Source organism: Pelophylax lessonae (genome assembly GCF_965119305.1).
Source record: "Pelophylax lessonae genome assembly, chromosome: 4".
Lineage (NCBI taxonomy): Eukaryota > Metazoa > Chordata > Amphibia > Anura > Ranidae > Pelophylax > Pelophylax lessonae.
In genome coordinates, this window is record NC_138771.1 from 603,170,827 (window position 1) to 603,188,137 (window position 17,311).

At 41.9% G+C, this 17,311-nt stretch overlaps 1 protein-coding gene across 8 annotated transcripts in view; it reads left to right on the plus strand.

Annotated features, from left to right (window-relative positions):
• Positions 1 to 17,311, plus strand: part of NFIX (nuclear factor I X) — a 293,070-nt gene that overhangs the window by 215,546 nt on the left and 60,213 nt on the right. For 6 of the 8 annotated variants that reach the window (XM_082255243.1, XM_082255245.1, XM_082255238.1 and 3 more), the window contains 4 exons: positions 6,206 to 6,280; positions 9,138 to 9,258; positions 12,641 to 12,673; positions 16,803 to 16,939. In XM_082255243.1, the coding sequence (XP_082111369.1) occupies positions 6,206 to 6,280; positions 9,138 to 9,258; positions 12,641 to 12,673; positions 16,803 to 16,939 (366 nt within the window). The remainder of the gene's footprint in view (positions 1 to 6,205; positions 6,281 to 9,137; positions 9,259 to 12,640; positions 12,674 to 16,802; positions 16,940 to 17,311) is intronic. The other 2 variants (XM_082255242.1, XM_082255244.1) reach the window with 1 other exon arrangement.

Below are 17,311 nucleotides of genomic sequence, written 5' to 3' on the forward strand. Positions count from 1 at the left end.
GATAAGGGGCAGTGCCACCCGGCGACATCACTGGGTGGCCCCACCTTCTTGTGACATCATTGACTGAGGCATGCTGGGTCCTTGACATCACAAGAGGGTGGGGTCACAAGATGACACAGGTGTGTGACTCCGACTCTTAGGTATTTAAGAAATGTCAGACGGAGGAGCAAGAAGTCAGTAGGAGCCTTTGACGAGACTGGACGTTTGGTTTTTGGGGGGGGGTTTTTTCAGGTCCGGTGGTGATTGACCATGGGTCTACACCGGGGGGACATTGTTTTTTTTTTCTTTTTTTAATAAAGGAATTGTCAAAACTCATGTTGTGTCTTACTTTTTAAACATTTTTGGTGATAGAGTAATATGTACCCCGAATTCATTCACATAGGAAGTGATGGGACATGGGGTCCCCCTTGTTAAAGGGGGCTTCCAGATTTTAATAAGCCCCCACCTACAGTCCCCCTCAACCACTGCCCAGAGTTGTGGGGAAGAGGCCCTTGCCCCCATCAACATCGGGACAAGGTGCTTTAGGGTGGGGGGCTGCCCTAAAGCACCCACCTATGTTGAGTGTATGTGGCCTGGTATGGTTCAGGAGGCACTCAAACGTCCCCTTGCTTTCCTGACCTGCCGGGCTGCATGCTCAAATTAGGATCTGGTATTTCTTTTGGGGGGGACTCCACGCTGTTCTTTTTTTACTTTACCAGTGGGCCTGGTATGGATTGGGGGGAGACCCCATGCCGTTTCTATCAGAATTTTCTTTTTTTTTACATTTTAGCTCTCAGTGGGGAAGCTGGGGAAGAGCTGGACCCAAAGCTGACTTACCATAGAGCTTTTGGAGGACCGGAAGGTCCCCAATCAGCTCTATGGTATAGGAGACCGAAAGCAACGAGCATTTTTATAACTTCTGGTTTCCTCAAATGTAAACAGCACCATTTTTACAATAGGAAAGCATCTGATCAAACCGATTTTGGTCTGATTAGATATATTTTAAGGGCAGAGGAGACCCCAGCAATAAAAAGTGATTAAAGAAAAAAAAGTTTAAAGAAACAGTGTAAAAATTAAAAAAATATTATACAATAAATCATTTTTACATTTTTTTTCTCTAAAGCGCCTCTGTCCCGCCGCGCTCACACACATGCGTAAATTGCACTTGTACCACAAATGTGAGGTATTGCCGAAAAAGTCAGAGCGAGAGCAATAATTCTAGCACCAGACCTTTTATATTTGACCAAAAAAATTGGTATTTTATTGTGTTCATGTGTATTTTTTTTATATAATTTGTGTTAAAAAAATACAGAGTGAAATAAAAAATTGCAAAACCCACCATTTTATTCTCTTGGGCCTCTGCGATAGATAGATAGATAGATAGATAGATAGATAGATAGATAGATAGATAGATAGATAGATAGATAGATAGATAGATAGATAGATAGATAGATAGATAGATAGATAGATAGATAGATAGATAACTATCGATAGATAGATAGATAGATAGATAGATAGATAGATAGATAGATAGATAGATAGATAGATAGATAGATAGATAGATAGATAGATAGATAGATAGATAACTATCGATAGATAGATAGATAGATAGATAGATAGATAGATAGATAGATAGATAGATAGATAGATAGATAGATAGATAGATAGATAGATAGATAGATAGATAGATAGATAGATAGATAGATAGATAGATAGATAGATAGATATTGCATATGAGCAGGGGGAGGCAATAATTACTTTTTTTTGTTAAAGTGAAGCTTTAGTCAGAAAATTAAGTCCTGCCAGATCATCCAGGCTGGTAACTTCTGCAAGTATTGCTATGTAAAACATTATATTATTTTAAATCTAGTAATTCACTATCTCACCTTGCTCTGCACATGACCAGTTGCTCTATATTTTTAGGCACTGTGCTGAGGTTGTAGAGGTCAATCTGCTGACAGCCTAAATATTTACTGCTGTTCAGGGGCTCTGGGCTTAAGCAATTTACAGCACAAACTCATTTTTGTAGCATAATTATTAAGGTGGACTGTATGTTCTTTGCTAAAGAACATTCTTTTTTTATCAAGTTGTTAAAGGTTAAGTTCCCTTTTAAGTTGGTCCTAATTCAATTTATTTATTTTTTTCCAAATGTTTTTTTTTTTTTTCAAACTAATTCAATTTTAACTAAATTGCTTGAAGATTAGTGCTGGCTTTTGGTCTGATATAGAATTAAAGAAGACTATGGAAATGTTTATAACATTGGAGTGGTGTGCTTTTATATGTTTATGTCTGTGTGCTTTATTTTCCGTTTAAAACATGTAATAATTAAATATAAGAGCACAAAAAAGATTGCTAGAAAGAGAATCTAAAAACTTACATACTTTTCGGTTGAAGTGTTTGCCAAATTATGGGAAACTCATTATAATAAAGGCCCAGAGTTATTTTCCACATTTTGATCTTGTGCTTCCAAAAAGCTACGCTATCAGTTTTCCTGTTTTAGCAATGCAGGTTTTCTCCATTCTTCAGTTTTTCATTAATCCAATACAAAAAAATTAACAAAATCAATTTCAGATTGAAACATCCAGGCACCTAAAGACTACTAATATTTGTTCAAAAAGAAATCTACACAAAAGGTCTGGAGTTTCTGTTCTGTGTCTATCCCATAGAAAGTAAACTTCTCAAAACCCAACTTCAGCCAAAACTTTTTTTAATTTTGGATAGATCGTGGCAGGTTATTATACCCTTTTTCAGGGAGAATAGAGACTAACAGACAGAGCAGGAATACATAGAATTAAATTTTCAGTTCTGTGAAATTTCTGAGAAAATTGGGAGATTTTACGGAGATTTTCAATGTTAAAGAAATGTTTTGGATTTGGTGAGAAAGGAGTAAATTAGGTGGTTTTTAAGACCATGGGGGGCTTTATATGGCTTGTGAGGGTACAGAAAATCCTTTTTGCTATCCTGTAACTGTTCTTTTGCCCCAAAATAGCCCCGTATTATTGAAATAATTTTCACAGAAAGAAAAAAAAAAACTGAAAAAAAGGAAAACCTTTGAAGTGACAGTAAATAATCAAATACACATAAAATGGAAAAGCAACGCAAATACTAAGAACACAGGCCTAATTTTACTTGTCAATTTGCATGCAGCAAAACTCCTGCAGAAAAAAAGGTTTCATGCAGAAATGTAATTCTTTCCTATGGGTCTGGTGTACATAAATCTACAGAAAATGTGTGTATTTTGGGGCTGTTCACACCTAGACACATGCCTTACCACATGTGCTGTATGCACATGAAAAAGTGTGAGTCTAACCTGAGAGAGCCCATTTACACACAACATGTGTTAGGCTGAATTGCCCAACACAGGCCCAGTGCAACCACATGCCAAAATCCATAGTTTCCAATAGGTTTTTTTTATCAACATGTTGCATTGATGTGTGCTGGGTGAGAATGCTGCAGTGCTCATTAAAGAAAGAAAATAATCTATTTTAGCTCCTGCTGTGAACTAAAAAACAATCAAAGGGATGTGTTAAAAAATTATCAGCGCACGTCAACATACTCTAAATCAGGGATCCTCAAACTACAGCCCTCCAGCTGTTGCGGAACTACACATCCCATGAGGCATTGTAAGACTCTGACCTTCACAGACAGGACTAGGTATGATGGTAATTGTAGTTCCTGGACAACTGGAGGTCCATATTTTGAAGACCCCTGCTCTAAATGCAATAGAAACGGTGTAAATCCAGAATATATGTATATATATATATATATATATATATATATATATATATATATATATATATATATATATATATACTATCCTAAAAATATCAAAATATATCAAAATTTAGTCATGTATTAGTGCGTTACTTTACAGGTACTCTCCCAGCCCCTTCCCTCATCCCCCCTTCCCCACCTATATCAATACGCTTTCCATGAAGAATGAAGATTGGGTATATTATTTGTTTTTTGTATTCACACAATGGAGTGTTACTTTGAATATCGCATTTTGTGAACTCCTTACGTTTTTGATGTTCTATATTTTGCATTGTACTCTTTAATTCTAAATAAAAATCTTTTATGGAAAAAAATATATCAAAATTTTATAAAATCCAATAAATAAAGAAAAAAGTAGTCGATTTTTTTGAGTAAATTTCTCACTGATTGGGGTTTACTAAAACTAGAGAGTGCAAAATCTGGTGCAGCATTGCACAGTAACCAATCATCTTCCAGGTTTTGTGTCAAAGTTTAATTGAACAAGCTGAAGTTAGAAGCTGATTGGTTTCTATGCACAGCTGCACCAGATTTTTTACTCTCCGGTTTTAGTAAATCAACCCCTTTTGAGTGAGATTGAAAGGGCTTACTTCTGTGAGGCACAAGCGGCAGTTTTACATCAAAATCCCTCAACGCATCCCTAATTTTGCAGAAAATTCCAATTTAGAAGACTGGACAGTTACCCATAGGAATTAGTGTATAAAACAATTTGCCTTTTTTTAAGAATGATAAATGATGGCTAAAGTAACCTTGCCCATATTCTTATTATGAGATTTTCCACTGAATCCATAAGGCCCTGTTCTCACCTGAGCGTTTTTCAGCTCGTAAAACGCTCATCTCTGAAGTCTCAAAACACCCAACAAGCCAAATCCCATTCATTTAAATGGTCCCTGTTCACATATGAGCGTTTTGTTTCCTGAAGCTCAAAAAAGTACATGAGCTTCTCTTTTGGCAGATTACAAGCCTTTTTGTTAGATGTCAATGCCTGCCTCCAACACCTGCAAAAAAACGCCTGAAGAATGCCCAAAAAAATACCTTAAAAAACGCCTGAAAAAAAACCCAAAAAACACCTGAAAAAAGCTAAAAAAAAAACACCTGAAAACAATACGCTCAAGTGAATAGCCTAAGTCTAAGGCTCCTTTCACACGGGCGCACCACCCGACAGAGTCCATTCTGCTCAGCGGGGATCAATCCCCCGATCCCTACTGAGCAGGCGGATGACAGCTCCATCTCCGGTCTGTGTGTGCGGAGATGGAGCTGTCAGATCCCCGCTGTCCTCTATGGGGAGATCGGATTAGAACGGACCGCCTGTCTGTTCTCATCTGATCCCATCCGATCCTCCAGATGGATGGAAAATAGGGTTTCCATCCCTCCCGATTTCACGGACAGGATCGGATCGGATAGCAGTGGGTGACAGTGGAGATGTCTCCGCTGACATCCGCTGCTCCATAGGGCTGCATGAAAAACTGACAGGCAGATCGGATTGCCCGTGTGAAAGGGGCCTTAGGCAAATTTGTTTTACAAATGTAATTGAAAAGTCGAAAAAACAATAGAGGAGATTTACTAATACTGGAGCACTCAGAATCTGGTGCAGCTGTGCATGGTAGCCAATCAGCTTCCAACTTCAGCTTGCTTAATTAGGCTTTGACAAAAAAATATTGGAAGCTGTTTGGTTTCTATGCAGAGTTGCACCAGATTTTGCACGCTCTAGTTTTAGTAAACCTCCTCCAATGTGTCCTTTATTTACTACTTATAGGCCCCTTTCACACGGGGTGGACTGCGGCTGCGATCTGCTTGCTCAGCAGGGGATCTCTCCGCTGATCCCAGCTAAGCAGGCAAATGACAGGTCCGTGTCCGGTCCACTCATGCAGAGCGGACACAGACACAGATTACTTTCCTCTATGGGTGGCCAGCCTGTCCGTTTACACTTGACTGCCATCCGACCCGCTAGACGGAGGGGAAACGCCATCCGTCTGTTTTTGGCGAATCAGATTGGATGTAGGTAGGTGTAAACGGTCCGTTTACACCCGCCGCTCTTCAGAGAAGATTATAGGTTCTGATCGGGTCCGCCTGAAAAACTGACAGGTGGACCTGATCGGAACGTATGCGTGAAAGGGGCCATAAAGCCGTGAATCTGTCCATCAACAAACATTCTCTGCAGGAGAATCTTCCAGGTGCATGTGCTTTAAATGACACTGATTGATTCTACACCTGAGAATGTTTATCAAAAGTCACATTCGCAGCTTTATAAATAGACCATTGGAAGGTCAGAGGTTTTGGGATCTCAAAGTTTTTGGTGCTATAATGGAAATAATAATTAATATTTTTATTATTATGATTATTATTATTATTAATAAGGTATCCTGTATGATAAATGATCTCTCTGAAGTCCAGAATTTGTGAAGCTGGTGTAAAAGGACAATAAAATAATTCTGTCTGTTTTCTTTTTATACAGGACATCTCACTTTCCAGGACTGCTTTGTCACCTCTGGTGTGTGGAATGTCACAGAGCTCGTCCGGGTGTCACAGAGTGAGTATTTAGGATAGGTATGAAGAAGAGGATAGGACTTAGAGTAAATAGATTTTGTGCAGAGGTTATTTATGATCTAAGGTGCTCATAGACATTAGTTGAGCCAAAAACAGCCGATTTTAGTAAATATTAATACAGCCTTTTTCAAACTTTTTACTGTAGAGGGACCAGTGAAATAATTTTAGTCTGAGGGTACCCTGATAAAACCAATTAATAGGGGGGTCAGTTGAAATAAAAGCTAAAAAAAAATCATTGGTGACCTGCAAATGGCTCTACCAAGTGGTTTTAACCCCAGAACTTTGCAGGCACCATCAGATAGGAGGTCAATAATAAAGAGGTCAATTATTCTGCTCAAAGAACCCCTAGCAATCTCTAAACAAACCTTAGGGTTTCATTGAACCCTGATTGAGAATGGCTGATCTAATGTATATGGGGAACCCTTAGACAAGGCTGCTGTTAGAAATCACGGGGCCCCAAACAGCCTACCTGACAGGCCCCCCTTCCCCCAGCCAAAAGTGACTGAGGACATAGATTTGTCAGTCTTTTTCTCTGTAGCCTCAGCTGCACAGATGAATGAATAGGAAGCGCTCCGAGGCTTCCTGCTCATTCCCAAAATTGAAGCATAGTAAACACTTACTATGCTTTACTGACAAATAGACACATGAATGTTTGGTATCAATCACTCACTGTGTTCATTCAGGAATGGAAGGGCCCAGTAAATTACATATTTAGCGGCCCCTTCCCTAGCTCTCCATCCTGAAACATCCCCGTGTGTGCCCGCAGCATCTGCCAGCAGGAGGAGAGAGAAAGAAAAGCTGGCAGCACTGCGGGGGAGAGGGGCACACAGGGGGGCCCGGACAGCAGATGAAAGGGGTGCATGTGCTAGAGCCAATCCTCCTGCAGTGCAACTGAAGGGAGAAAGAGGAGGAGAAGCTGGCAGTGCTGCAAAGGGAGGCAGAAGAGGACTGGTGTACAGCTGGACCTCATGCTCAGCAGGTGCCCAGGCCGCCCTTTTGAACTAATGGGGTCTTGGCCCAGTGCAGGAGGGCTGGCTGTACTGCCTTATCAGTGGCCCTGCCCTTAGACACTGCAACATTCATCTGGATGGAAAACCTTGCCCAAATACTATTGTGTTCACTGCAAAAGATTTTTACAGCAATCCTCCTCTGCTTGTCTCCTGAGGCTAAAATGAATGGTTGCACAATGTGACCATTTTAACTTGGGGCCAAGCAAAAGATATAGGTGCTTGAAGGTGCTAAGATGGATTCACTCAATTGGCCATGGCCACCATATTAGAGGCAGGGTAAAGTAATTGTCCATTGGGACTTGAAAAAGTAAACATTAAGGGGCTTGGATGTCATCTTTCAGCCTTTCAAATATTTATTAAAAGAAAAATGGAACCTGCCAATGCCAGGCTGTCATCATTATCCTGTGCCCCCTATATTTAATATTAGCAATGGCATCTCCAATATCTCTGACAATTCACTGCAGTAAATGGATGATTGACAATGTACATTTTACCTTTATAGTTGCATAGACAAAGGCACTGGTCCACATGAAGAACTCATTTTACACACTCGTTTTGCAGAGGAGAAAAGCCAATAGATAAAGTCTGAAGGCCAATAGAGGTGCACCCAGCTCTTACAATTATATAAAAACAATAAATAAAGTGGAAAGCCACTTTTTCATTATTTTTCTCTCTTCCTGGTGACACCACTGAAAAAGAAGGGAAATCTCTCCAATAGGGTCAGAGGTTTTCTGACTGGAGTTCCATTCTGTGTTTATAAGAGAGGGTACTTTAAGCGGAATTCCACCCAAAAGTGGAAATTTCGCTCATTTGCTTCCTTCCCCCCTCCGGTGCCACATTTGGCACCTTTCAGGGGGGAGGGTAGAACGGGTACCTGTTTTTGACAGGTACCCTTCCTCACTTCCGGGACACGGCTCCGTCTCTCGGAAGTTTGGCCCCCTCCTCCTTCCCCCACTGCCGAGCCAATCCAAATGCGCAGCACGCTTCGCGCATGTGCAGTAATGACCCGCCCATGAAGCCGCAAGGCTTTACTGCCGGGTTCCCTTACCGGCAATGGCGGCGGCAGCACCAGACAGCCGATGGAAACAAGGAAACAGCTGTGGTGCCGACATTGCTGGACTCCAGGACAGGTAAGTGTAGCTGCTGACTTTTAATTTTTGGAGGGGGGAGCCGAACTCCGCATTAAAGTGGTTGTAAAACCTTTCCATATACCCAGTAAAGGGGATATCCTAAGGTGATACACAGAGATTAAACAAATCCTCTTACATAAGTTGAACCTGTTTTTTTTTTTTGCAGTCTTTTTGTCTCTGTAGCCATTCAAAGTTCAGGGTTTATAAAGCTTGTCTGAGCATTAAGAAAAAAAGGGGGGAGAGCTGAAACTACACTCTGTAGAGCTCACTGAAGAGAGCTCTGAGAGCTGATTGGAGGGAATGGACACCCCACCCTCTTTACACAGCCCACAGGAACAGAGCTGAGGCTGTCAATCAGCTATCACCTCCCTATGTCCCTCCCGTTTCACCTTATTTCTCTCGATGTCAGGAAAACCAATCAGAAGTGATTCATGCTGATAGCAGAGGAACAAAGCAGCAGACAGAAATGGCATGTAGTGCTCTTAATTGAGACAAGTACACACTATAGAGGGAAAGGCTTTGTTCATATTTCATGTCTGCTGTTTTCAACCACTTTAATATTAGGCTATAGCTCTAGTTAGGTTTAGTCAGGTATTCAACTTTGATTTTTTTCCATGTCAAAAACAGCCCCTTACTGTCCACAATGAACATGAAAAATCCTTATTTGATACATGTTTTTTTTTTTTTTTTTTTTTTTTAGCGCCTGTTGCAACAGCATCTGGCCCTAACTTCTCATTGGCGGATCTGGAGAGCCCAAGCTATTACAATATAAACCAGGTGACACTTGGTCGGCGGTCCTTAACGTCTCCTCCATCCAGCAGGTAAGAGAAACCAGTGAACTATTTGTTACACTAAGGAATTAGTTACTATGGTGAAAGATTTCCCCTCAACATAATGTTGTTAGATGCTTTCCTCGGGTAACATTGCTAGTAAGACGCCTTAGGGTTCCTAAGTTTGGACAAAGGGCTAATGTGCTGGGCCTATGCAATCTGACTGTAGGGATGCAGAAGTGATAGTGCACCTGTAGGCAAGCGCAGTCTATATTCTCCACTGCAGGTGGCGCTCAACCATAGCGGCAATGCAGATGGGAGAGAAGCAGTGTTTCTCTATGATTTCCCTGGTCACCAGGGCAGTGTTACCGATTGGATGCATATGCCCTATGTGACCCTGGTGGCCATCTTAGGTCTAGAAGAGTTTATTTAAAAAGAGTCCAATGCTTTAACCACTTAAGCCCCGGAAGATTTTACCCCCATTCCGACCAGGGGGTATTTTGCGATTCGGCACTGCGTGACTTTAACGGACAATTGCGCGGTCGTGCGACGCTGTACCTAAACGAATTTGGCGTCCTTTTTTTCCCACAAACAGAGCTTTCTTTTGGTGGTATTTGATCACCTGTGCGATTTTTTGATCACGCGCTATAAACAAAAAAAGAGCGTCAATTTTGCAAAAATGGCAATATTTTTCACATTTTTTTATATGAAATTCCCCCCAAAAAAATGTAAAAATCAAAATTTTTTAACATTTTCGGCCAATTTGTTTTATGCTACCTATGTTTGGTAAAAAAAATCGCAAAAAGCGTATTTTGATTGGTTTGCGCAAAAGTTATCGCGTTTACTAACAAAGGGAAAGATTTTTGTCATTTTTGTTGTTTTTTTTTTTAATGCGTAATGGCGGCGATCTGCGATTTTTTTTGCGGTACTGCGACATTGCGGCGGACAGATCGGACCCTTGACTGACATTTTTGACACTTTTGGGGTTACCAGTGACATTTCTACAGTAATCAGTGCTATATATATGCACTGTTACTGTAAAAATACACTGGTAGTGAAGGGGTTAACTTTATTTGGGAGGGAGGGGCTGTGTGTGTCCCTAGGGGCATGCTTTCTACTGTGATTGGCTGTGGCTTGAGCTGTAAGGACACTGATCAACGGATCTACATAGTAGATCCATGTGATCAGTGTCTTTACAGCGAGGAGAATGACAGGTGGCTTGTTTACACAAGCTGCCTGACATTCTCCCTCTCCCCCGCCGATCGCCGAGTGGACGGCGGACATCGGGTCCGCTGGTCACACGCGCGGGGGGGTCCGTGACCACGCGGGAGCGCGCCTCCGGGGGCGCGCTCTCGCTCCCTAGACCCTCACAAGCAAGCGACGTAGCCCTACGTTAGTTTGCCTGTGAGGGGCTGACCGCCGACGTAGATAGTCGTGCGGCGGTCGGCAAGTGGTTAATGAATGACAGCAGAAGATAGCGACGTTTCGGAGCCACGCAGGACACCTTCATGTAATGCTTCAGTTTGATTGGTGAAATGGTTCTTTATATTGCACTGTTTCTCATTCTGGAGTTGTCACATGCCTGATGAAGGGGTTCTACGTAGCTCTAAAAAGCAGCTATCTTCTGCAGTGATGTGATCGTTCAATGAAGCATTGGACCATTTTTAATGGAGTTCCTTGGTGTGTTGGTGTGTTGGTGTGTTGGTGACATATTCCTTGCTCAACATGGAGAGGGGACCTGGATAGTCTCATGGTGATAAAGACAAGGGCCTCTTCCCCACAACCCTGGCCTTTTGGTTGTGGGGGTCTCTGGGTGGGGGCTTATCTGAATCTGTTTTAAAACAAGGGGGCTTCCTGATGCTTTGTAAATGGGTAAGGAAGAGCGGACACTGTCCGCTGGCTTCCTAACAAGCAGCCTGAGCGGGAAGCTGTCTTATTTAGGAGTGGTAGTAATACTGTTGCTAAATGTTTCACTTCCAGCTGCTGCAGAGATTCACTGACCTGCTGAACAAGCAAAATATGGTCCCAACATGAGTTTGGAGCAAACCGGCAGCTCCTCCCTTGTTTTCTGTTTTACCTAAGCTATCCAAAATATACAAAATGTTTTGGCTGGAGCTTCACTTTAACCAGCGGTGGCTCGCGGCTTCTCCGGCATGGCGGCGTCTCCTTGAGTCCTCAGTGCTCGGCTCCCGCCTCCCGCCTCCTCCCCAGCCAATGGCATGGGGTTTGCCTTTCGGCCAATCAGGAAGCGCGTATCGGACGCGCTTCCTGATTGGCCAGGAGGAGGATTCGTGTGAAAATAGCAAATTTTCATTCGCTATTGTCACACAATGGGTGGGCTCGGGGCGCACTGCTCTGCGCCCCGGGTCCACCCTTTGCATCACCCTATTAGAGCCTCTGGCTCTAATCAGGTGATGCAAAGAAAAAAAAATCCCATTGAACTCCATGCGTCCGGCGCCCCGCATGTAGATTAGGGGGTCGGACGCATGGATAGGGGGGCGGCGCCCCTGCGCCCCCAACACACCGGCCGCCACTGACTTTAACCTAAGTCATAAAGCTAAGATTTCTGTGTAGTGAATATTATGCCCCCCTCCTTTTATTCGACTGTCAAATGCCAAAACATTAGTGGGCAGTAAGGGAGATATATGTAGTCATGGCCAAAAATATTGGCACCCCTGCATTTCTGTCACATAATGCACCACTTTGCCCAGAAAATTACAAATATTTAGGCAATCTCATGTTTATTTCTTTTGTTTGTATTGGTTTTACACAAAAAAGTGGAGAAACAAATAGCTAAATCTGACACATTCCACGCAAAACTCCAAAAATGGACTGGACAAAATTATTGGCACCCTCAATTTAATATTTAGTAGAACACCCCTTGGAAAAAATAACTGAAATCAATGGCTTCCTGTAACCATCAATGAGTTTCTTACACCTCTCTACTGGAATTTTGGACCACTCTTCTTTTGCCAACTGCTCCAGGTCTCTCAGATTGGAAGGGTTCCGTTTTCCAACTGTTGTTTTGAGATCTCTTCACAGGTGCTCTATGGGATTTAGATCTGGACTCATTGCTGGCCAGTTCAGTACTCTCCAGCGTCTTAAACTATTTCTGGGTGCTTTTTGACGTGTGCTCTGGGTCATTGTCCTGCCGTAAGACCCATGGCCTCCGACAGAGACCCAATTTTATGACGCTGGGCTCTACATTGCACCCCAGAATTCTTTGGTAGTCTTCAGATTTCATAATGCCATGCACACGGTCAGGACATCCAGTACCTGAAGCAGCAAAGCAACCCCAAAACATCAGTGAACCTCCACCATGTCTGACTGTAGGGACTGTATTCTTTTCTTTAAAGGCCTCATTTCTTTTTCTGAAAACAGTAGAATGATGGGCTTTACCAAATAGCTGTAATTTTGTTTCGTCTGTCCACAGCACATACTCCCAAAAGGATTTTGGCTTCCTCAGGTAAGTTTTGGCAAACTCTTTCATCATTTTTTCTCTTTTGTCCGCGTCCAGGGAGATTCGCTACAGTGCAATAGGCTATATACTTCTTGACAATATTGTGCACAGTGGACACAGGAATATTAAATACTTGACCCATGGAAGATTTACCCTCCATTATGACCAGGCCATTTTTTTTGCGATACGGCACTTCGTTACTTTAACTGGCAATTGCGCGGTCATGCAACGCTGTACCCAAATAAAATTGATGTCCTTTTTTTTTCCAATAAGGAGAGATTTCTTTTGATGGTATTTGATCACTTCTGCATTTTGTATTTTTTGCGCTATAAACAACAAAAAAAACCTACAATTTTGGGGGGAAAAAAAACAACATTTTTTACTTTCTGCTATAAAATATATGCAATAAAAAAGTTGAAAAAAATCGAAATTCTTCATAAATCTAGGCAACCATGTATTCTGCTACATGTTTTTGGTAAAAAAAAAATCCTAATAAGCGTATATTGATTGGTTTGCGCAAAAGCTCTAGCGTCTACAAACTTTGGGATATTTTTTTTTATTTATTTATTTTACTAGTAATGGCGGCAATCAGTGACTTATAGGGGGACTGGGATATTGCAGCAGATACTCTGACACTAACACATTTTTTACACTTTTTGAGGAGCAGTGAGACTAATACAGTGATCAGTGCTAAAAAAATATGCACTGTTACTGTATTAATGACACTGGCTGGGAAGGGGTTAACATTAGGGGGCAATCAAAGGGTTAAATGTGTGCCTAGCCAGTGTTTTTCTATACAGTATTAGGTGCTTTTACCAGGGGAAGAGATGGAATTTATTCCCTGCTTTGCAGGGACACAAATCCCATCCCTTCCCTCCTGTCAGAACGGCAGTTTGCCTTGTTTACATAGGCAGATTGCAGTTCTGTCTCTCTGCCTAACGCTTGGCGGGTGCTGGAGGACATCGGGTACCGTGCACCCGCTGATCAGCTTCCGCTGTATGCAATGACGGCGGAAGCCAGTGCACAGGTGCTGCCCTGTAGCAGTAAACTGCTATAGGGAGGACCTTAAGTGGTTAGGATCTCTGGAGATGGACTTGTAACCTTGAGATTGTCCATGTTTTTCCACATTTTTTGTTCTCAAATCCTCAGACAATTCTTTGCTGCTCTTTCTTTTTCTCTTCTCAATTCTGTGGCACACAGAGACACACAATAGAAAGGTTGAGTCAATTTTTTGCCATTTTAACTGGTTGCTGGTGTGATTTCTATAATGTCAGCACCTGTTAATTGATACAGGTGAGTTTAATTAATAATTACAGGAGCATCACAACCTGGAATGCAATTATTTCTTACAATTTTGAGAAGGTGCCAATAATTTCGTCCAGTCCATTTTTGGAGTTTTGCGTAGAGTATGTCAGATTTGACTTTTTGTTTCTCCGCTTTTTTGTGTCATACCAATACAAACAAAAGAAATAAACATGAAAATGTCTAAACATTTGCAATGGCAACAATTTTCTGGGTGAGGTGGTGCATTATCGGACAGAAATGCAGGGGGTGCCAATATTTTTGGCCATGACTATATATATATATATATATATATATATATGTATATAAATATATATATAAATATATATATATATATATACATATATATATATATATATATATATATATATATATATATATATATATATATATATATATATATTACCAAGAGGATTTGGACACCTGTCTTCACACGCACATGAACTTTAATGGCATCCCAGTCTTAGTCCGTAAGGTTCAATATTGAGTTGGCCCACCCTTTGTAGCTATAACAGGTTCAACTCTTCTGGCTCAGGCTGTCCACAAGATTTAGGAGTGTGTCTATGGGAGTGTTTGACCATTCTTCCAGTAGCTCATTTGTGAGCTCAGGCACTGATGTCGGACAAGAAGGCCTGGCTCACAGTCTCCACTCTAATTCATCCCAAAGGTGTTCTATCAGGTTGAGGTCAGGACTCTGTGTAGGCCAACCAAGTTCCTCCACCCCAAACTCACTCATCCGTGTCTTTATGGACCTTGCTTTGTACACTTTGTGCACCAAATCATTTGGTGGAGGGGGATTATGGTGTGGGGTTGTTTTTCAGGGGTTGGAATTGGCCCCTTAGTTCCAGCATACCAAGACATTTTGGACAATTTCATGCTCCCAACTTTGTGGGAACAGTTTGGGGATGGCCCCTTCCTGTTCCAACATGACTGCACACCAGTGCACAAAGCAAGGTCCATAAAGACATGGATGAGTGAGTTTGGGGGGGGGGGGGGACTTGACTGGCCTTCACAGAGTCCTGACCTCAACCCGATAGAACACCTTTGGGATGAATTAGACCCCACAAATGCGCTTCTTGAAGAATAATCAATACTGGCAGCATCGGAGCACAACATTTCTGATTTTTTAAAGAAAATTTATTTGGAATTCGACCCATGTATGGCCTGCATTAGGCTTAGGCTGTTTTCTGGAATAGGTGAACCTAGTCTCTAAGCAGCCTTTATGGAAAGAAAACTGAGGAGGCCCTGTCGCTTAGATCACCTCATGGTTAACCACTGTTACCTCAGGTTTTCCCGCCTACCTAAAGCTTTTCTGAAATTGGTTGAGGGGCACCTGCACAGACCTCTCCACCAATCCCAGGACATGGAGCGCCTAATCGTTCCGTAATCACCAGACAGACCGGGACCCGCCCTGTAATCCTCTCCCTCAAGGCACAGACATATACAGTACATAAACAATGGCTCTGATAAACTGTTGGTGCGAGTGAGAAATTGCACACCAAATTTTTTTTAAAAAAAAGGCGCAAATTGTGACAAATTATCTCTAATTTTACAGTGACCCTACTTATCATGGAGTCCTGCACCACCTTTTGCTTGGCACACTAATACCCTTATACTATGCATATAAAATATAAACAATCTTTTCAATTATATGTCACACAGCTATCAACATTTCTACGAAATGTTGTAAATATTTTCCTGTTTTCCTATTGCAATCTGCCCTAATGTCGCACTGCTGATATTTCCTCAGGTCTGACATGTGTGGGTGTCATTTATATATATTCTATTGAGCTTCATAGCTCTTAAAAATAAAATTTCATCTATTTAGAGATTTAATTTTTAGATCTATAGTATGCTAATACTCAAAGCCACCCCAATCCTTGTTACAGGATATTAGAAGAAATCGCAGACTTGTTTTCGGGGGTGTGTGGGTTTGCACTTAGAAATGGGGCCATTGTGACTAAATCAGTGTATATATGTTCTGTACATGATTATAAAAAAATAAATATTAATTAAATATTAAACATATATATATTAAATAACTGTATTTACATCAGGTGCATTCAAATAAATATAATTGTTAGGTTAATAACAAAAGCCCATAAATAATAGCCAGAAATACTTTTAAAAATGCCCTTTTAAAAAAAAAAAAAAGAAAAGCAGACATGTATATTGTTATCTGACCAGACCCAGGCAGTGCAACCTTCATCAGATTTGGCTTTATAGACATATGCCTGCCGGGGGCATTTCCCATCTCAGATGGCCCTTATTGCCATACAGCCCCGTATCATTGCTTGCTAGGACTCTAGCAGTCTGAACTGCACAGCATCACTGGTTGCTAAGACGCAGGCAGTCGGACCACACAGCTACATTGTTTGTTGGGACACTCATGGTCTGAGCAGCACAGCATTGCTCTTTGTGTGCTAGGATTCCCATGTCAAGTCCACACAGCATTGTTGGTTGCTAGGACACAGGCGGCAGGCCCACACAGCGTCATTGGTTGCTAGGATGCAGACGGCCACCTGCACCATAGCAACCATTGGCGCTGTGAGGTCCAGGGGTGGAACATACAGTACATAGGGCTAAACATTCACTTAGGAGAAAGTGCCCACTGCGGACACTCTGGCCATGCCTTCACTGTGCCTCCATGAGTGCTCCATGGCCCTGTTAGTACCTGAGCCAAACACTCAGATTGCTCATGTGCATCAACAGTTGTATGCTTTTTTATGACCATTCTGTATCCGATATTTTATATTTATATATATTTATATTGTGGGCGTGTGTATATATGATGGCACATGCTGATGCCTCTCTATTCATGTCTGTCACTCAGCACGACAAAGCGCCCAAAGTCTTTGGATGACAGTGAGTTAGAGAGCCCAGTGGATGACGTCTTCTACCCGGGTACAGGCCGGTCACCTGCAGCTGGGGGCAGCCAGGCCAGCGTGTGGCAAAATGATGTGGACACGGGTAAGAAATTTGTTGCTGCTGATGTTTATTTTGCTCAGGACAGTTCTGTGAAAGCAGAGAATATGGTACCTCATCGATCATTTCTTCACCTGAATTGTCTATTTGCTCTGCATAGACTGGATGTTTCATTTTTCTATCTATTTATTTATCTATGCAGATCTATGTAGATTCATGCAATGTCTCTTTGCAGTAAAATACACCTACCTGCTTGCTCATTGCCTTCTCCAGCATGTAAACTAAACTGTGCATGTGTGGCTCAGCTTACATCGCCGGCATGGTCCCTGTGTACCAGCATTACTGACTCCTGCTCCAAGCACAGGAGTGATGTCATCCAACGTTGGCCAGCGAAAAAAATGGGTCCCTTGTGCTGGT